This window comes from Dermacentor variabilis, chromosome 2 (genome assembly GCF_050947875.1).
Source record: "Dermacentor variabilis isolate Ectoservices chromosome 2, ASM5094787v1, whole genome shotgun sequence".
In the NCBI taxonomy this organism is placed as follows: Eukaryota; Metazoa; Arthropoda; class Arachnida; order Ixodida; family Ixodidae; genus Dermacentor; species Dermacentor variabilis.
Window position 1 is genome coordinate 24704835 of NC_134569.1, and position 21369 is coordinate 24726203.

General features: G+C 42.6%; 1 protein-coding gene across 4 annotated transcripts in view; it reads left to right on the plus strand.

Annotated features, from left to right (window-relative positions):
* The window catches only part of alpha-Catr (alpha-catenin related), a 202686-nt gene that overhangs the window by 160230 nt on the left and 21087 nt on the right, over positions 1-21369 (plus strand). For 3 of the 4 annotated variants that reach the window (XM_075679954.1, XM_075679952.1, XM_075679951.1), the window contains exons 11-13: positions 2495-2545; positions 7029-7226; positions 8447-8524. In XM_075679954.1, coding sequence (XP_075536069.1) covers positions 2495-2545; positions 7029-7226; positions 8447-8524 — 327 coding nt within the window. The remainder of the gene's footprint in view (positions 1-2494; positions 2546-7028; positions 7227-8446; positions 8525-21369) is intronic. The other variant, XM_075679953.1, reaches the window with a different exon arrangement.

Below are 21369 nucleotides of genomic sequence, written 5' to 3' on the forward strand. Positions count from 1 at the left end.
TGCGAAACTTCTGTAGCAATTTTATGGCGTTTTTCACTGGTCGATCTGGAGCGGCCGCCGAAATCATCGAGCGAGCGCTCGGGTTTCACAAAACCGAATCGGCCAGTGGAGCGCAAAAACGCTCCGCTGGGGATCACACAGGAAGTCTGCGTATACACGACACAAACCGGTTCCGGTAACCACGCCCGACTTCCGCTCTGTACGTAACCACGGCAACTAAAGTCGCCGTCTCCCGTGCGTAACATTCTCTATGTGCGTAATTTCACCGCGGCAACTAAAGTCGCCGTCTGCCGTGCGTAATTTGACCGCGGGAGTCGCAGAGTATGTCATTTCCATGTCGCGCCCGCAAGGATTGCGCATGGACAACGTGCATGGAAGGCTTCGTACAGCACCTGCGTCACCTCGTAATCGCTGTCGTCCGAGGTCCGAGGTGTCGTATAGGTTTTGGGTAGTACAAAACGCGATGCCCTGCTTTTGAATGCACGGCGTCGCCTCAGCTGCGCTGCGGTGGGAATTTCGGAAAATTCTGTGCATGGGAGGCATTGTAGAACGCCTTCCGTCGACAAGAAAGCAAAGCGCTGTGCCGAATGCGTGCACTGCGCATGAGAAGTTGCAGACGCCGTTTCGGTGCTCGGCCGCTTTCAATGCGTGTGCTGCTCAAGTTGCACGATGCCAAGCTACAACGGCAGACCTCTGCAATATGTGTCTATTCGCTTAAGCACGTGCACCAACTCAGAACCGTGGCCCAATAACAATGAATTAGTTAACTAATGTAACTAATGTAATAATATGCTGGCGTTAGCACCGGGACTCAGCTTGAGCGGCTCTGGTGTGTGTTGACACTGAGACTGTCGGCCACATGCATGCTTATGCCGCAAAAGCTCATTTCAAGACATGGCAATCGGTACATACTGTGATTGAGTACATACATTTATTCACGCATTAGAAAGCTTATATGCTTGACTTATAGTACAGCTAGTGGGGGCCCTATGGTGTAGATTTGTAAGTGTGCTCGCTCCCTATTCACTGAAGACCCGCCATGTTCAAAGGTGGTGTACACAAATTCGTATTCCTCTGTCTTGCTATCTGTGAGTCTCTTCACAGCGTTTCTAGACCCTGCATGTCAAACGTAGGAGTGCCATAACCAAGCAAGCATGAAATTTTTGCAAATAATTGCACACTTGTAGGCTTCATAACTCTTAATGAGTACTGGTTTTAGTTTGATGGATTACACCTACTATGGCTGAGTGAGCTCTCTCAAACACGGCTTGGATCAACAAACGTTCTGCTGAGCTATGCCTCTCCGACCGTGGAGCGAGATGTTAAACTTAGCTCCGGTTGTGCCTCGTGTGGTGCAACAACAGTGCCACATGTGCTCACGACACATGTATTATCGAGTGATACTGTTTTTCCTCTACACAACCACACCAAAATTAAGACACTTGGTGAGTACAGTTGCTAAGATATAAGCGATAATGTTATAACATGTTTTCTTTACATTCGGTTTTAGCAAATTATTGGGTACATATGCTGAACCTTTCCACTCCACTATCGTCCCTGCAATGTATTGGTTCTGGCAAATTACGGTGACAAAGAATTCAGGTTAATGGTGATGGGTGCATAGCATTGCAAGGTGTTCCAGTTACTGAATGAGTTGAGAGCAAGTTTGTTTGTTAGAAGTGAAGATTTCAATCAAATCTCCCGAGATTTCCTGCAAAATATAATCAGCTTTCATTAGTTCGGAGGTAGCAACATCTACCAGCACTGTGAGAAAGGAGCAGAGAGAGCAAGATTAGTAATAAATGAAGATTTCGGACAACAATAATTAGTCGAAAATAATCTCACTCAAAGTGAGTTGCACATTTTTGTCTGTACCATGGCCGGGCTGGAGTACTCACGTGTGCTCTTCAAGAGTGAGTCCATGCTCCAGATCAGCCATGTCGGTACACCTTTAGCCTGACATGCATGTACAAAATGTTTTTCTTTTTCCCCCCTTTTTTTCCCTTTCTTTTTCTGTTCTGGCAGCCTTCATGGCCTGGGAATAACATGTGCATATGAGTTATTTTCACTGTTGTTCCTCTTCTCTGTGATTGTTTTCATGTGTGCAAACCAAATAATAGTAATAATAATAATAATACAATTTTTTATTGCACAAAGGAATACATAGCACAAGAAATAGGCCTGTCAAAGCCACCAGTGTCTTGAGGGACTTGGCCCAGCAAAATCAGCAGACGAGCATGCAATATTTACTTTAGCATAGACATATAACAAGATAATGCAGGAAGACTATAATAATAATAATAATAATAATAATAATAATAATAACCAAACAGCAAATGAGCCTGTTCTCATTACGAAAAAAGAGCAGTTTGGAAAAATATCACGAGTGAGCTGCACTCTTTCTTGCGCTCTCTGCACAACCCATATTAATGCAATCATGCCTTTTCATTTATTTATTTCCTCTTGTCCGTTTTTCTTCCTTCTTCTCGTGTAGCGCCATGGCACAACGAGCAAGCCCCTGAAGCCCATGAAGCTTGACACTGAGGTATCATTTCTGATTGCTCATACTTTACTTAAACCACGTTGTGGCTCTCTTGTACTTATTATAATAGGAAACGCACTTACTATATGTCCTTGCATGTCATTCCCTTTCAAGTTTGTTTCAACTTCTCCTAACCAGCATGCTGGGTGCCTGGAGGCTGGAAACTAGCCCTTTGTTTTTGTCATTGAACTGGAAATAATAAAATATAATTAATCACCATAGAGCTGTACATGGCTACACTTTCTCACTCAAGTACGCAAAAAATTATAAGTTAAGAAAAGAAAGAAAGAAAAAATCACGTAATGCATAACACATTTGCAAAAGCTAGCTTGAAGAGAGCAAAGAAGCAATTATATAGGTACCCCGATGTGGTCTGTAAGTTGTGTATCAGCATATTATGATATTATAAGACCGAGACCAACCAGGCTGTCAAGTGTTCTTTATTCCAAAAAAGGGAACGCCCCAGCCCAAGCGTGAAGAAGTAGAACAGGGAAGATGATGACAGCTATGTACAAATGAAAACGATGAAGTATGTTAATAGTGCCTACTCTAACTTCCCCACATCATGGAAGTAGCCAGCCTGGCCGCAGATTAGAGATTATCTAAACGGGGAGTGAAGGGCTTTATCCGCGAGATGTGAACAATTTCAGCATTCCGGCAGCGTTGGTCAGTGACGGAGTGTACTAGGCGGACGAGATAGTTCACTGCAGATGATTGCTGCACAATGGTGTATGGGCCGATGTAGCGTTGAAGGGACTTCTCACAGAGGCCTGGAGTGTGGACTTGAGTCCAAGGCAGGACTTGGTCTCCAGGGCGAAAACGGAGGTCACAGCGTTTGTTGTCACAGCGACGTTTGCACTTAGCTTGGGTAGCTTCTGTGCTTTGCCGGGCGGTGTGAGGCAGGTGTAGCATCGGAACGACATGGTGGGGAAGATGACAGCGCGTTACCGGGAGAGAGCGAGAGTGGGCAGCGAGACAATGCGTCTGCATCATTACGACTTTTTCCCAACTTGTATGTTATTGTAAAGTCATATTCCTGCAAGCGGAGTATCCAGCATCCTAAGCATCCCGACATATTTTTCATTGATGACAGCCAACACAGAGCATGATGGTTGGTGACGATGGTGAAGTGGCGACCGTAGAGGTATGGGCGAAATTTTTTAATCGACCAAACGATAGCCAGGCACTGTTGCTCTGTAATTGTGTAGTTCCGCTCAGCTGGAGAAAGTGTACAGCTGGCATATGCTATGACTTGCCCTTTAAAAGCTGCATTACGTTGCAGAAGTACTGCGCGCCAATACCTTGTGCGCTTGCCTCAGTATGGAGTATGGTGGGGGCTCGATCATCGAAGTGGTGAAGCACTGGTCCGGAAGTAAGATGTTGCTTAAGAGCTTGAAAAGCTGACTCTCAGTCATTAGTCCATGTGAAAGAGGCACCGATAACCAGTAGCTTGTGTAGAGGAGCTGCTATTGCAGTGAAGTTGCGTATAAATCGACGAAAATGTGACGCCAACCCGAGGAAACTACGTAAATCTTTCTGTTGCTGGGGGCAAGGAAACTGGAGAACAGCAGTAATCTTTTCGGGGTCTGGCTGAATGCCATCTTTTATTATGACGTGGCACAGTACTTTTATTGTCTTGCTTGCAAATTTGCATTTTTTGTATTGATCTGGAGACCAGCGTTTGCAAGGCACTTGAGAACTTCGTCTAATCAATGAAGATGTTGGCTGAAGCTAGATGAAAAGATGACAATATCGTCCAGATAACAGTGGCTGGTCTTCCATTTTAGTCCACAAAGTACATTATCTATCGTGCACTCAAATGTGACGAGAGCGTTACAAAGGCAAAAAGGCATCGCGTTAAATTCATAAAGTCCGTCTGGTGTACCGACTGTGGTCCTTTCTTTGTCAGTCTCGTTCATCGGAATTTGCCAATATCCTGATTGAAGATCAAGGCTGGAGAAATACATTGCCCCTTGTAGTGTGTCCAAAGCGTCATCAATTCGAGGTATTGGATATACGTCCTTGCGTGTGATCTCATTGAGCGCTCAATAATTGATGCAAAAGCAAACGGAGCCATCTTTCTTCTTTACTAGAACCATGGAAGAAGCCCAGGGGCTAGATGAAGGCCGTATTATCTTCCGCGCAAGCATATCACGACAAAGTACATTAATAGTGCTTACAATATAGATATATGCGGCGCTTAGTACTCTAGATTTATAGCAAAGTAGACAGCAAGACCTTTAGAAAAGAAGTTCAAAGCATGCTGACTGTTTTCAGGAATCTAAGCAGTGTGCACAACACTGCAGCCATATTGACACATTACGAGTTTGCCAGTGCCCCGTAAGAAACGGTGCTTAGTTCATTTTGTAGGCATCGTTTCTATGCAGCCTGGCTGGGGTACTGGAAAACAAATGCACAACATTTCACTGTGCTGGTTTCAATGTCAGTAATGGGGGCAAACTCCACCACTGGAAATGCTGGCGCCACCGTCGTCGTGACGTAGCATGAGGGATCACGTGGACACAGCGGCCGCGTCGGTTGCCTCGGAAGCGCTGAAGCGAGCTGAAAACGAAAGTTTAAAGTCCCACCTGCGCTGCGGTTCTGATTAAGGTGAGGTTTTCCCGCCTTGGGTATCTACTTGACAACATTTGAAAGCATTATAATAGGTATAGTGGCTGCCTTTGGAGGCGTGCATCATGGTAGGCTACTGCTCGGTGCCGCAGTGGCGGACGTACGCAACGGAGCCCGGTGTCAGCCTTATTCACACGTAGCCGCAGGACAAGCTTGTTGATGCTAGATTCTGACAGCTTCACATTAAAAACAGTCATGGCACATGGTTATATATATGTTTGTGTTATGAATTAATGCACTGGATTAGGAAAATCAAGCAGCGGGAAATCGCACACTGAGAAGACCGATAAGCATCCAGTGCGACGCAACTTCAGAAATAATATTGAAACGTCCAAGAATGAATCGTCGCGACGGCACATCACATTCACCCTAGGCGTCAAAGTCTCTATAAGGAAATTATTTTTGAACAGTTCAGATAGTGTCCACGCTACAATGGTTGCTTGTGTACTGTCAAATGCTCATATTCTGCGGCCTAAAGCTCACGGCACGGTGCGACAACGCGCTCGCAGCAAAAGCGAAGCATTGTGCACGGACATTCATGCAGACGTGCAGTCGGTCACTGCAAACGCGTGTGATCGCTGCATTGAGGCTTCATTCTGTTATGCTCCATTTGGTTATATGGACAGCCCACTATAAAAACATATTTCACATAGTTTTCTCTCAGCGTTTGCCTACGTTTCACGCAAGAAGCAGGTTCGGGACACTCCATTGCCGCGACCGCACGCAGTGGCGTTCACTGTATGTATTCGGTAAAGAGATAGCATCTGCAAACAATTCTGTGCTTTCAGTTTGTCCAAGATTATTATTTCGACAGTAAAAAACTTCCCTCGTTTTGAGAGTACATACAGAAATGTCCAGGAGGGCGGCCGCGTGGTGTTTTTATTGAGTGCCATAAGCGAAACCTGTGAGGAGCACGCCGCGTGATCCCTCATAAAGAGAGAGAGAGAGAGAGTGATTGTGAAGAGGAAGAGGCGCTATTTTCAGCAGATCCCTCATACTACGCAAGGGAGGCGCTTCCGACAGATGGTGACTTTGTAAGTCCTCACCCCCAATAGGCTGAGTAGCTTGACGAGTGTAAAAAGTTGGTGCAGTTCAAGAACATTTAGTTCGTGTTGTAGGTGTCGCCCGTATGCAGCATGGTTGGGGTATCGGGAAAGCACATGATGCACGTCCTCATCGTCATGGCCACAGCAACAAGCAGAAAGTGAGACATTCTTCACGAGGTGCTCAAAGTGATTAATTCAAGGTGTATCGAATCGCCATTGGTGTGGAAGCGTGTGGGTGTCTCTTGCAAGTGAGAGGTCTTAGGGAATTCTAGATGGCTGTCCACTTCACAAAGAATTGTTTTGTGCTGCCTGTAAGCTAAGTTGATGTGCATGATTTCTACATAATGTGTGCCGGTTCGCGATATAATGATATGAAGAGATATTCTGAATTATCAAGTGGCACCTTTGTAAATGATTTTGCAATTTCATTTGCTGCAATGCCATTCTGAATTATCATAATGTGCCTTTGTGAATGATTTTACAATTTCATTTGCTGTAATGCCAATGTGGTTTTTGGGGCATATAAATATCAAACTTAATTTCTTGTATGAGGCATGTGTGCTCACTGATAGTTACTTAGCTTAAAATGAGAACTGAACTACTAGAAGTCATGTACCTTTGTATGATACACGCAACAGCTCACATAAAATACGTTCTTATCACCTTTGCGTCACTGTCGGTTGAGAGCTTGCAGCGGGCTCTCCACACAGGTACTTGTGCCCTGCCTTTTCAACATGCATTGTAAGAAAATAGCTCTGGCAGAAGGAGAGAAACACGAAAGGTTGGGGCATATGTCGAGTCTAGCGCAGTGCATCAATTCGCAGGAGCAGGCCAAGATCGCCAAGCTCGGCCTCGAGATGAAGCTGTTGACGTCGGAGATGGACGCCGAGACAGAGAAGTGGCCCGCCGCCGAGAATGACATCGTAGGCCGGGCACGCGCCATGTCTCAGATGGCCTTCTCCATGTACCAGTTCACCCGAGGAGAGGGCGACCTCAAGACCACACAGGCACGTTCCTCAATCCGAACTGCTGATCCTCTCGGTCAAAAGCATTAGGATATTTAGTGTGGCAGCAAAGAAAAGTATCCAGCTTCACTAGTACATTACACTCCTGTAATATGAGATGTAGGTGAGGTATAGCGCAAACAGAGCATGCAAGATGACATGCAGGAAAAACGAAGACATGTCTTGCATGCCCCATTTGCGCTTTACCTCATGTAATGCTATTCCAACTAGCACATCAGTCTATTCTTCTGAACTCCGTATCAAATGTATATGATTTTCACTGAAAGCAGAGGTGTGGTAGGCCATGAAAGAACCGGTGGCAATGTGGCCTTTGCGCTCTGGAAGCAGCTCCCTGTGGTGCCAAAGGTTGTCATGATGACCAGTCGAGGGCAGTAGTTCATTTCCAAACAAATAAATAAATAAATAAATACATAAATGCAGAATTTTATTGCATTTTCGCCATTCCTGCACCCATTACTCCACTAAAGAGCCCTGAACAGTGAAAGTTCATTAAACTTAACTTTATTAATTTTAATATAAGTGCAGGAATATAATGTCGTACATCTCCACAGTAAGTTTCTGAACACACGTCTGACCATGTTCACAAATATGAAGCACTAATGTATATGTATTGCAAAAAGTGTATTACCTTTTATTTTTACAATGTAAAGTAAGGAATATTAGTAGTAAAAAACAGAACACTGTAAATTAACACAAAATGTTATTGACATAAAGATCACCTAATAGTTCCTTTTTTTTCTTTAAGTCTTACAAAACGAGTTTGTTATGTTTGCTTCCATCTCGCTCTTCGTGTGCATGACTTTCAAAATTAAATTTAGTTACAAGTCAGTGCTTGTGCCGCGTGCTTCCATTGCCCCTTGTGGTTCATGCTTTTCATTTTTCTGTGAATATCTTTTGGGCCAAATTATAATTGGTGATTATGATTTAAATTACAAGTAGAAAAATATTTCTTGATTATCATTTTTATGAGAACATGTACATATACAGTACGTAAGGCAATTGGCATTTATGTTCCTTTGTCTTCAGTTTTATTGAATGAATTAATTCTGGGGTTTTACATGCGAAAACCACAATTTAATTATGAGGCACACCGTAGTGGCAGACTCTGGATTAATTTTCATCACCAGAGGACCTTTAACATGCCGTCAATGTATGAGCCTTCAGTTCTAGGTAATTAACTCACTTGTTGCTCTTTTTTTTAGGATCTCTTCACTCAAGCCGAGTTTTTTGCAGAAGAAGCCAACAAGCTCTATAAGGTTGTACGGCAGTTTTCATACCAGGTGAGTTAACATGCGCGTCACTATGCACCAGCAATTTACCCACGTGTAAAAGCATTGGTTTTCCTATTAGCATTGAAAGAGTGGCATCTTGAGTCATACTATGCTGGTAACAGCATTTTTTTAGGAGCAGCATAGTATCGTATTTACAACAACTAACTAACTGGATAACATTTTGAACTATCGTTTAAATATATATAATTTTATTGGGACCACTGACTAGACTGTTATCCACATAGAAGGCCATATGAGCACTGCTACACTTTTTGAAGCTGACTTGGCTCTGTGACTGCCTTTGATTGCGTGGTGAACACTGCTGTGTGTGCATGCATGTACAACTTGTCAACTCTTTCCTTCTTTTTTTTCCCATTTCTTTTGCTACCTGCTTCCCCCTCCCCTTCCCCAGTGTATCATACCTAACCAGGTGCCACCTGGTTAACCTCTCTGCCTTTGCATTTCTTTTCTTCTCTCTCTAATGTATAAAAACCTAGCTAATGACATAAACCAGTTGCTAGCAATGTGCATTCCTTGTAGATCTACCACTGTGCCACACTCCGTCAGATTTCTAATATGCTTCCATGAAACCCACTATGTGGGACAGATGAGAGTACGGGCTTTGTGTTTTCAGTGTGCACTCAGAGTGATAATTCCTCATACATACTTTTAGTCTTGAAAACAACAATACACAGTAGGCGACGTGTCTAGTAAATATAAAAGCTTATGCACAGGCATATTTTTTTAAGAAAATGTTTTATTCCACTAGCGTAGTATGTATGTTTGTGACTGTAGCTAAGGTGATACATAGTAAAGTTTCGTTTGTCTGTTGTCCTCGCGTCTCCGTTGGAACGTGAAGTTTCTCGGACGATGATTGGCAGTTGTTGATCGAATGCAATGATGGAGATCAGATGTACAAGAAATATTTGTAGGTGAACTTTTCTACATACACGGCAGACAAAACCAATGTATTACAACTTGAACAGTTGAAAAACAAAGTCTCCCGCTTTTACTGTCTCAATGACTGTTAGAGCCCAGACTCGTTTTAACGTACATGGTACAGAGCCTCGCTGATCTACCAGCAATTCTGATTTCGACCAAGTCTCGTTTTAACATACATGGTATGAAGCCTCACTGACCTATCAGCAATTCTGATTTCAGCCCAAGTCTCGTTTTAATGTACATAGACATAGTACGGAGCCTCACTGATCTATCAGCAATCGTGATTTCAGCCAAGTCTCATTTTAACGTACATGGTACGGAGCCTCGCTGATCTATCAGAAATTCTGATTTCAGCCAAACCTGAAGACAGCATATCGTCCCGATTATTAAAGCTCAAATAGACAAAGAAAAAGGGCAGTAGGGCCATTGGCTCGTCCCAGAGATTCAGTTGCCAATGAGAGTCAAAAGTTTGTCAAGCCACAACCCAAAGAGGTGGGCTTACTCTTAAAAGTAAACATATTGGAAAACAAAACTATTTTCTTTCTTCCTAAAACTCCGTTCCCCTCTCATTTCTACGCAGTCAGTGACGGCCTCAGCAAAAAAACGCCAGGCCTGCAAAATTTATTGCTAAGCCATCTCAAACCCTGACGGCGTTTATAGGCCGTTTGAAACCTCGGTGGCATCTCTTCACCGCATATATCTCTGAAGCCGGGGCTTCAACACTGCATACTGCAGCTGCACTCAAGGTTTGTCCGTGTGAGAGATTTATGACCGTCCATGGCACCCAAACTTATTGTCTACGAGACGAAGTTCTCCTGAATGCGTGTTTACAAGACAACATTGTCCAAATGTGCTCCTCACATGCGTACTGCATCTCTACAGCGCACACTGTAAATTGTCATTCGACACCACGTGAGCTTTTCTCAGCACCCAGCAACAAAGGCCGACGATTGCCTCCCGGACGCATAGAAGAATAGACTTCCGCTCCGTACATGCGGCACAAGGTCAATATTGCTAGGCCATTCTAAACCTCGGCGGCGTCTCCAGCCAGGGAATTGGGAGCCAGCGCCACAACACTGCGTACAGCAGTCCCATTCAAGATTTGTCTGTGTGGACCTATTATGGCTGCCGGCAAAATGCCAAGTCAGTGCGCACAATACCGCCTTCCCCGAATCCGCACCGCGCTCCCGTGTCGCACACCGTGACTCGTCACCCAACACCACGTGGGCCTTCTGACCCCTCATAAAACACAAACGGTTGCCCGTCGGACGTGGAAGGAAGTGGACCCCCTCTCTCTACACGAAGCATGTGGGCGGCTTGTGACACTTGGGAAGTACACAAAACAGTCAATGCAACCTTACAGTGATGTTGCTCATTAAAAACAGACAAAGTGCTGCACACTATAGCTTCTGGCTTCACTGGCAGGGACGGAGCAATCCCGTGTCATGATGCATCTACCTTCTTCATGGAAACAAGTATTATAGTAAATTATACAGGGGGCGCTTTGGTGCTTGCACATTCTTTCTAAGATTTAGAGAGTTTGGACTTTCATTTAGCAATGAAAAATGTCACGTCAGAACTTGCTCAAAACCTCTCTACTACTTCCTCGAATATTTTAAGCCCACTACTTGTTCTTATTAAGCAATTACATATGTGCAGATCACCTTGTGATATAAGAAAACTGTTGGCACTTTCTCCTTTGTCTGACTTTGAAAATGAACTTTCTATATGCTGACCACAATAGATTATTAAGATTAGATTGCAAGTTAAAAGAAAAAGACAGAGAAAAAAACGCATTGTTTATCGCTTTGATTAAGACAATATTTTAAAGCAGTAAGAATAAGTGCTGATTTTGAATAATGTATATGCTTACCACACGCAATTTGCTCTACTGTAAGCATGTGTAGAACACAATCGTCATCATTTTTTTCTCAAGCCTTTGATTACAAACTTTCATATACAGCAGGTTTCTGTTAAATTGACTCTAGTTAAATTAATCTTTAGTTAAGTGAAGCTTTCGGTGGCAGGCATCCCGCCTCAGCACAGCAGGATATGCCTTATGTTTGCAGGTTAGTGTTGCGGAAGGCACAGTTAAGAAAGTTATAAGAGCTGGTCGCGCAAGGACACAGTTCACAGGAGGACAAAGTCGTGACAACGTAAAGAAGGCAGTTGTTCCATATTTTCATGGAATCTTGCACAACCTTAATAAGGTTGGCCAGAGTGCAAATGTTGATGTTTGTTTTTCTGCACCTAGAAAACTGGTGTCACTGAGCAAGCAGACTTGCGCTGTCTTCCTAGAAAAGGCCCAGTGTAAAACTAATCACAGACAGTGTTTCACACAGTTTCGTATAGGAGATACCTATCTCATGTGGTAAAGTCTACATCGGGTAAACTGGCCAACTGATTAATGATCCGCTTAGGGAACACAACTACAATGTTAACAACGCTATTCAAGCTCATCTAGGCGTGCGCTGTCGCGACTGTGGGTGCAAACCTGTCTGGGACAAATGCAAGATTATATCTAGGAGAAAATCAAGCTATAATAGAGAAATTATCGAGGCTGTCGCAATTTAACTTGCAGGGAATAACTGTGTCAGTTGTCCCTCGATAGCCTTGTGTGAAAAAGAGCTGACCTACCTTGATTCAAATGCCAGGGTGCGATAGCGGTACGAGCAAGTTCTGTCGTACTGCTTCAAATCATGCCAAATGCCAATGCCAGTTCAGCAGCTGTGCATGGGCATGTTGCCATCTCTTTTGGACAATCTTCATCGCTACTTGGGCAGCCTTCCTCCTAGGTTTCCATAATACTTCATGGGTGATGCGCAAGCATATACCCTAAGCCACCTCAACACTTCGCCTCATTACTCCTTCCCCTCTTTGCTCAATGCCACCTAGACTTTCCTTTACATGGTGTTGTTTTTCCACGTGAAACAGGCCAACCTACATGCAGTAAGGGTGAAAGCGGAGCAATTCAGACTGGTATTTGCAAACAAATATGCAGCCTTAGAACTGCGAGATGAAGATGACATAGAGGTAATAAATGAAAGTGAAACTAGGCTGGGCTTCAGAAGCAGCAATTGAAGTGGGAGATAATGCACCAAGGCAAGCAATAGGCGAGCTCTCCCAAGCAACGAAGGACCTAATAAAGAAACGACAGAGAATGAAAGTGTACAACTCAGGAGATCAGATAGAATTCTTGGAATTGTCAAAACTGATCAACAAGGAGAAAATAAAGGATATTCGAAATTATAATGGAACAAAGACTGCGGAAGCAGTAAAAAATGGACGCAGCAGGAAATCAGCGAGAAGAAAACTAGGCATAGGACAAGCCAATATGTGTGCACTGAAAGATAAGCAGGGTAATATCATCAGCGATTTCGAATGTATAGTAGAAGCAGCGGAAGAATTCTATACTGACCTGTACAATACCCAGAGCAGCCACGATACCTCCATTCAAAGTAGTAGTGACCAGGTTGTAGTAGTGTAGTGGTTGTAGTAGTGTAGTGTAGTATTCAAAGTAGTAGTGACCAGTAGCGACGAAGTTAGAAGGGCCTTGCAAGACATGAAATGGGGGAAAGCGGCAGGAGAAAGTGGACTACCAGTCGATTTAATCAAAGATGGTCGAAACATATTGCTTGAAAAACTAGCGGCCCTTTATATGAGCTACCTATCAACTTCAAGGGTCCCAGAGAACTGGAAGATCCGTCATCAATCAGGTAATCGAAAAATCTGCAGACTACAATCAGCCTCTGTACATTGCTTTCATAGATTACGAAAAGGCATTTGATTCAGTAGAGGTACCAGAGTCAGAGAGGCATTATGTAAACAAGGAGTACAGGAGGCTTGCATAAATATATTTGAAAATAATATCCACAAAGATTCCACAGCTACCCTAATTCTCCACAAAAAACGGTAGGACGACACCTATAAAGAAAGGAGTCAGACAAGGAGATGAAATTTCTCCAATGCTATTCACTGTGTGCTTGGAAGAAGTATTCAAGCTATTAAACTGGGGTAGCTTAGGAGTAAAGATGAAAAGCAAATATCTTGGCAACCTTCGATTTGCAGATGACATTGTCCTGTTCAGCTATACTGGTGACGAGTTGCAACAAATGATTGAGGACCTTAAATGGACACTAAAGGCAAATACTAAGTTGATGTGGACTGTTTAAATACCATTTCAGATACCTCGCAACATTTGTTTCGTGCCAAGAAAAGACTTAGTTTACTAGAAAATTGCATCTGAAGGGTCTGAATACCTTTTTCGAAATTCAAACCTCCCGCCACTCAACCGCCACTCAACCGTTGCATACGCCATCACCACCTTTTGCCGCCGTCGGTGAGTAAAACGGTGCCCGACAGACGGCGGTACCGAGCCAAGACAGAGTGGTGGATTCTGCGCTGCAGCTGCTTTTTGGTCAAGTAGCGTAGACTGTTTGGGCATCCCGTGACGTCACATCGAAATTGAATTATCTGCCAGTTGCAGTTTGTGTGAGTTTCGTGAGCCAGCAAAACCAGCGCAGCACTACGTCATAATGAAACTACTGAAGCGCGAAAGCGTGGGCAGTTTGTAGTCAAACAAAACCTTTCAACCACCTGCATCATTGTCAAGGGTAATTTGAACGAGTTATTTTTTCTAAAAATTAAATAGAACTGGACAAGTAGCATTTTATTTCATCTTATTATACAACACAAGGATGTTTTCTTGCAACGAGTGGCTGAGCACTAGTGACAGAATTTAACTGAAGAGTGCTTTTGTCATCGGGCAAGTAGTTGAATGTTCTGGGGGAGTCTCTAATCATGTCCTGCATTTACCTCAATTTCTGGATTATTAAGGCTCTGTTCACGATAATATTGATGCCTTAAAGATTCTCGTGCACTAATTTATCAATTTAGCTTGACTTAATATTTGCTTTTTGTGTCCCTTTAACAAAAGTGCAAGAGTGGGGTTGAAGATTATTATGCAGAAAACAAAGATAATGATCAATAGCCTGGCAAGGCAACAAGAGTTCAGGAGTGCCCGTCAGCCTCTAGAGTCAGTGAAGGAATGCGTTTACCTAGGTCATTTACTCACAGAGGACTGTGATCGTGAGAAGGAAATTTACAGAAGAATAAAAATGGGTTGGAGCGCATACATCGGACATTATCAGATCATGACTGGAAGCTTACTATTATCACTAAAAAGAAAGGTGTGCAATCAGTGTATTTTACCGGTGCTGACATATGGGACAGAAACAGGGACACTGACAAAGAAGCTCGAGAACAATTTAAGGACCGTGCAAAGAGCGATGGAATGAATAATTTTAGGCATAATGTTAAGAGACAGGATGAGAGTGGTGTGGATCAGAGAGCAAATGGGGGTAGCCGATATTCTAATTAACATTAAGAAGAAGAAATGGAGCTAGGCAGTACATGTAATGCATAGGTTAGATAACTGGTGGACAAATATGGTTACAGAATTGGTGGTAAGAGAAGGGAAGTGCAGTCGAGGATGGCAGAAGACTAGTTGGGGTGATGAAATTAAGTAATTCACAGGAGCAAGTTGAAATTGGTTGGCGCAGGATAGGGGTAATTTTAGATCGTAGGGCGAGGTCTTCGTCCTGAAGTGGACATAAAAGATGATGATGATGATGATGATGATTGCGTCTCTCCCTACTTTCCCTGGCACACGATTCTTTTCTCCACTTCTAGAGGCCAGAAGACCTCAAAGTGCACAAAGAAGTGCACTTTGAGGTCTTAAGCTTGGCATCGCGTTCGATATGTTGAATGTGCTGATGAATGGGTGTTTTACATACACGTGCACCAGCCCTATGCATTTGCATGGTATTTTCAAGGCGATTTTACAGCTTTTCGATATATACAATAATTTGTTATATGTAGATTCGATATATCTGGGTTCGACTGTGTGTGTATGTCTGTGTGTGTGTGTGTTTGTGTGTGTGTGTGTGTGTGTGTGTGTTTGTGTGTGTGTGTGTGTGTGTGTGTGTGTGTGTGTGTGTGTGTGTGTGTGTGTGTGTGTGTGTGTATATCCCCAATGCTATTGCACAACAGCGCTGAGAAATCACTGCAAGGTTTAGCACTCTACAAAGGCTCTGAGAGCGGTGGTGCTTGTGAATGCATTTCGGAGGCCGAACAAATGGTTCGTTGTCATGCTCGTGAAAACAGCATCAACAGCACAAAGGATGCGTACATGACAATGATGATGATCAGCTTTAAGTATAGCGTGCCAAGATTCAGGCGGTTCAAAAACAATATTGAAACCGTCGACGGTGTGAATGCCAGCAATGATGTTGCAGCAATAACGCCACATAGTTTACGCAGTTGCTCACAGGATTCATAGCTGCCAAGTACCCAGTATAGCAGCACTGCAAATGTACTGGGAAAAGAACAATGACTCAAATCTGGTATGTTGCACTGCATCATTTCGCTCATGACATGTAACGAATTACAAGACACAGTCAGTATCGTCATAACACGCTTTCCTTCCTTACCCTTGTTTCTACTGGGTGACTTCAACATTCCAAACATAGCCTGGCATAGTGAACCCATCATGATACACCCTTTCTCCGCGTTAGCAAAAGATTTTCTTGATTTGTGCACACTGTTCTATTTCAATCAACTGATAACCCAGTCCACCAGAATCACACCACAAGTTGCTAACACCCTTGACCTTCTGATAACAACATGACCCGATTTTATTTCGAACATTACTTACTTACCATCGATCACTCCCTTATCCATTTCAACATCAACATTTCACGTCCGAAATCAGAAAAAAAAAGATCAAAACAATTCACGACTATAAGAAAGCTGACTTTGAATCAATTAACAATGAGCTCTGTATATTCCTTGATACTTTCCTGAATGATTTCAATAACCGCAGTGTGCAATCGAACTGGAATATGTTTATTACTAAAATTAGTGAATTAACAGGAAAATTTATTCCTACCTACACTCTTTCCTATAATGATAATGCTCCCTGGTACAACACCCCACATTAAGCGCCTTTCTAAAAAAAAACGTTCGTACAGGCTAGCTAAAACATCTGCAAACGCTGAAAGATGGGCAGCTCACAAACATGCTACATATAACTACATAACAGCACTTAAACAAGCTAAAGATAACGTTTTAAAGAACACGTTGCCATCCATGCTAACTACTGATATGAAAAAGTTCTGGCGCACTATTAACCCAAAACATGACGACGCCATAACCCTTGTTGATAGCACCGATTCTGCAATTCCCCCTGCCGATTGTGCATCTCTATTAAATGACGTTTTTACGCGTAACTTTTCCAAACACGCTCAATTAACATGCCTAACTACAATATCTTACTACTACACCGCAATGCACCCTTTAATAATCGAACCCATTGGCATAGAAAAAATAATCGCATCATTGAAACTCTCATCCGCTCCTGGCTGTGACTTAATTAACGCAAAGTTTCCAAAAAGCACTAGCACATATTGTTCCATGATTCTTACAAAGATTTTCCAGCAATCACTTGACAAAGGTTCACTGCCTGCTGATTGGAAGGTGGGGAAGGTGATTCCACTCTACAAAACAGGTACTAAATATTCCCCACTGAACTATCGCCCTATTTCCTTAACCAGTATACCATGCAAAATTATCGAGCATATTCTGTTTTCTCATATTGCCAACTTCTTAGAAGAAAACTCCTTTTTTTCTGGGTTTCAACATGGCTTCCGCAAAACATATTCATGTGACACCCAATTAGTATCATTCACACATAAACTGAACCTATTGCTTGACCACTTTTCAATTGCAGATCTAATTTTTTTGGACTTCGCAAAAGCGTTCGATAAAGTGTGCCACAGCTTATTAATCTACAAACTGCAACAACTAAACCTTGATCCTAAAATTTTTACTGGCTTGAGGTTTTCCTCACTAACCATTCACAGTTTGTTTCAGCTAACGAAGTAACCTCTAATCTGAGTCCTGTTTATTCAGGTGTACCACAAGGCTCCGTGCTTGGACCCCTCCTATTTCTCATATATATTAACGACTTACCTTCCTGTGTTTCATCTCAAATTCACCTATTTGCTGACAACATCAGTTGTAGCAGAAGTTATGGCCTCAGGTGGGGCCTTAAAAATGACTATTGGAGCCTAAAAAGCAAGAAGCCTTTAAGACAGCCAATTCCTCATCCTCTGTTGGTTAAACATTGATTTATACAACCACTGATTCATTGAATAAACATTTAAGCAGTTGTTGCATTTGTTCTAGCCAGCTTCCACAGTCCAGAAAGCCAGCAGGATGGCAAGGGCAGCTGACAATAAACACCGAGTTGAAAAAAAATGGTGTAGAGAAACTTTATATTTAATGGACATCTAAAACGCCACACTGCTGACACATTGGACAGGTAGGTGCTCAGACGTTGGCCCACTGAATAATAGAAAGAGATAATATGACTGTATTCACGAGTTCTCAGAACTTTTTACACTGACCACAACGCAACCTTACCATAATAACACAGATAACTAAAGTAAACATGGTGTAGCAAGATTGTCAAAATCAAATATATTCAAACAGTAAAATGTGCAATCGCCCTGAACAACACACACGCACGCACACACGCACACGCACGCACACACGCACGCACACACACACACACACACACACACACACCGAGATCCAGTAGTTGAACAGGCTCTTGTAGGTTGAGGATGTATGTACGTAAAAAAACGATGTTTTATTTCCTACGTTTTGGCTGGGGTCCAGCATCTATATTGTCACATGGTAGTGACTGTGAAATAAACGTGTCAATATGCTAGAATGCTCAGCATGCAAACTACAGTACATTGGACAAACAGAAACAGCCTTTAGATTGCGTTTCAACAATCATAAATTGCATGCCATGAGCCTTCCTAATCTTGCGCTATCCAAACATGTCACTATCCCGGGCCACTCTTTTGACAAGTTAACCGCTATTATACTTGAATCTGGTTTCAAACCGCACCACGAGAGGGAGGAATGAATAATAATAAATTTAATTAAAAAATATTTTTCAAAGAACTATGAACTCTTCAAAGGCTGAGAAAGCATCCTTGTGACATTGCCCTATAGAGGAGGCTGTGAGAGAAAAAATTTCAGGAATTGCTAAATTCACTCCAATTTTTCTAAATGTTGTTTCTAAAATGCTTCTCCTTGCATGTGTAAACCGTGTACAAAATAAGAAAAAAGTGGTCAGTTGTCTCATCTTTGCCACAGAATGGGCACAGTGGGGAGGGAGCCAGACCAGCCCTATGTTGATAAAATTTTAAAGAATGCATTCAACACCGTAATCAAGTGAAAATTACCTCAGTTTTATGAGTTTGAAAGAAATTTCTGTGCCAAGGGAATAGGTGTTGATACTCTGCAAAATTAGTTATAGCTGCGTTTAAGAAGGCAAGCATGATAGCATGTGACCTTAATCTAGCTGTAGTAATGCATGTTGACACAGAAAGTGCCCGCTCTCAACAGGCTATCTGCCTTTTAATTCATGAATAATCTCTTATGTTCAGGTATCCAGACAGGTCTTATTAACTTTAATTGGGCAGGCAGAAGAGAATGGAATGTACGCAACATGTGAGAGTCACTGCCAGCAGTGAGTGACAAACGTATAGATAATGAATCTGTTATTATGACTACTGATGAAGGTGTTGGACTTCGTTTTCTCTAGGCTAATATTGCCACCATGAATTCAGCCCAAATACTTGTATGAAATCAGGAATCCTAAGGGAGAAAGACCAATCAAGAGCACGGGAGAAAATGCCAATATCAGACTTTTGTTCACGTTTTGATGCATCTGTAGCAATGATAGTATCTATCACTAGACCCATTAAATGATCCTGTAACAACCCATTTAAAATTCTGTAGGAAAGATGTTTAGCATTACATGGAGAAATATCATCAAAAATTACCTCTAGTGATTGCATACACTGCAGAGATAGTCACAACTTATTTATCCACTCCAATCTTTCTTTCTGTAACATCACAGAATTTATAATTATCACTTAAATATTAAATAATGAATGATTTTTCTCAAATTCTTACTTTAAATTAATACATTTCATGCGACCACACCTCTCCTCTCAACGAACGGCCCAGTAACCATTTGCTTTGTGTTCAGTCCCCTGCAGTTGGTGACCGCAATTAAATGTAAAGCAGGCAAGCAAAAATATGATGGTTGTAACAATTTCAGTACATAATGTAATGAAACCAGACCATCAACTATCCGCCAGAATGCCTGTTTTACTCTGACTTCTTCCTGCACTTCTGTCCTTCAGCTTCCCCACACTCAGCCATAACGCATTAACTCAGATGAAGCGAAGCAAGCACATCAGTTCTGATGGGGAACCCTTTTTTCTTTTTCAGGCGGGGCACATGCACATCAGATTTGTTTCTTCAGCGTCTTTCTGAGCCACTTTCATAAGTTGCACAACTCACGTGCCAAGTATTCGTGCCCAGATGTCCTGTGATCATGAAAGCTCCTTCATATTCACATAGTTTCCCACTGCGCATCTGCGCTGGATGCTTGACCCACACCTTGCCTCCTGTTTTGTATGTTGGTGCTAGATGATGATGTCGATCATAGCTGTACTTCTGCACCTATTATACGTGGGCAGTTCTCTTGCTTCCCTCGGCTTGTATATTTCTCAACATCTCTCTTGCCACGAAGTGTCCAGCATTTATGATCATGCCTACGTTGTGTGATCCTATCAATTTCGGCAGTTGTCCGTACACAATTGTGTATGGTGTCGTCCCTGCAGAACTCTGAAATGAAGTGTTGATGGCATACGTGGCTGCTTGTAGGTGCTGGTGCCAGTCAGCTTCACCCAGTCTATGGTTTTCCAGTATGGAGACAACTGAGCTTGGATGGTCTGTTTTGACCGAAAGGTCGAATTTTGAGCAGCATCGGAAGCAGGCATGTCTGGTATTGCATGCATTGTCGCAAAGGTTTCAGAGAGTTGTTGGAACAATGGCGAAGGTGTTGCAAGGAGAAATTTGCATGTCGCCATCTGGAAGCCTCCTGGAAGGTTCCTGGATGGATGAATGGATGCTATGAGCATCCCCTTTGAAATGGGGTGGTGGGTTGTGCCACCAAGCTCTTGCTCTTATTTTGCCTAAAGTCCTACCTGTCATGAAAAAAAAAGAAAAAAAAAACAAGAAAGACATACACACACAAAAAATTTCCAGAAACAGACATTTTGAACCACTACCGAGAACTTTGTTGTACACCTTCATTGTTTGTGATCTCCATACTTTTCTGCCATCAAACCTCCAATCGCCTTTTACTAATCTCTATTGCAGACAGGTTTACTTTCCTCCCGCTATCCCTGAACCTAAGGCCTCAAGGAGGTCAGAGGAGCGTAAACCGACAGCTAGGTAGATATCGTCGGATTCTAATCAAACATGTTTCATCCTTTCCCTAGCTTTACTGCGGCAAGCATATCCTTCTTCTTCCTTGGTGTACCTCGCTTTATAACTACACGTTCCAAGGCATCCCGATCTCACTTCAAAAAGTAACAATCTTCCCTTTTAGTTATCGTAAATTGTATCTTTCCTGATTTCATTTTTCTCCTTAGGTAGTTATTCATAGAAGGTTCCTCTTCCATTGCTGCTACCAATGAGATTGTCTCACCCTCACTGACTTTGTGTTTGTCATTCTTTGTTGCCATGTTGCTTACCATACAAGTTTCATACTTGATGATAAGCGTCCTAGTTCTTTTTACTCCACTGTGAGTCAGTGTTTTTTCCTGTACAAATGCCTGTACACTCTCACAACCCATTTACTTTCTTTCACATTCTTCAGTCATTCTTCAAAATCAATTTTACTCTGAGCTTCCCTCACTTGAAAAACTTATGCAGCCCATATCACCCTACATAGCTTCATTTGTAGTCTTCCTGTG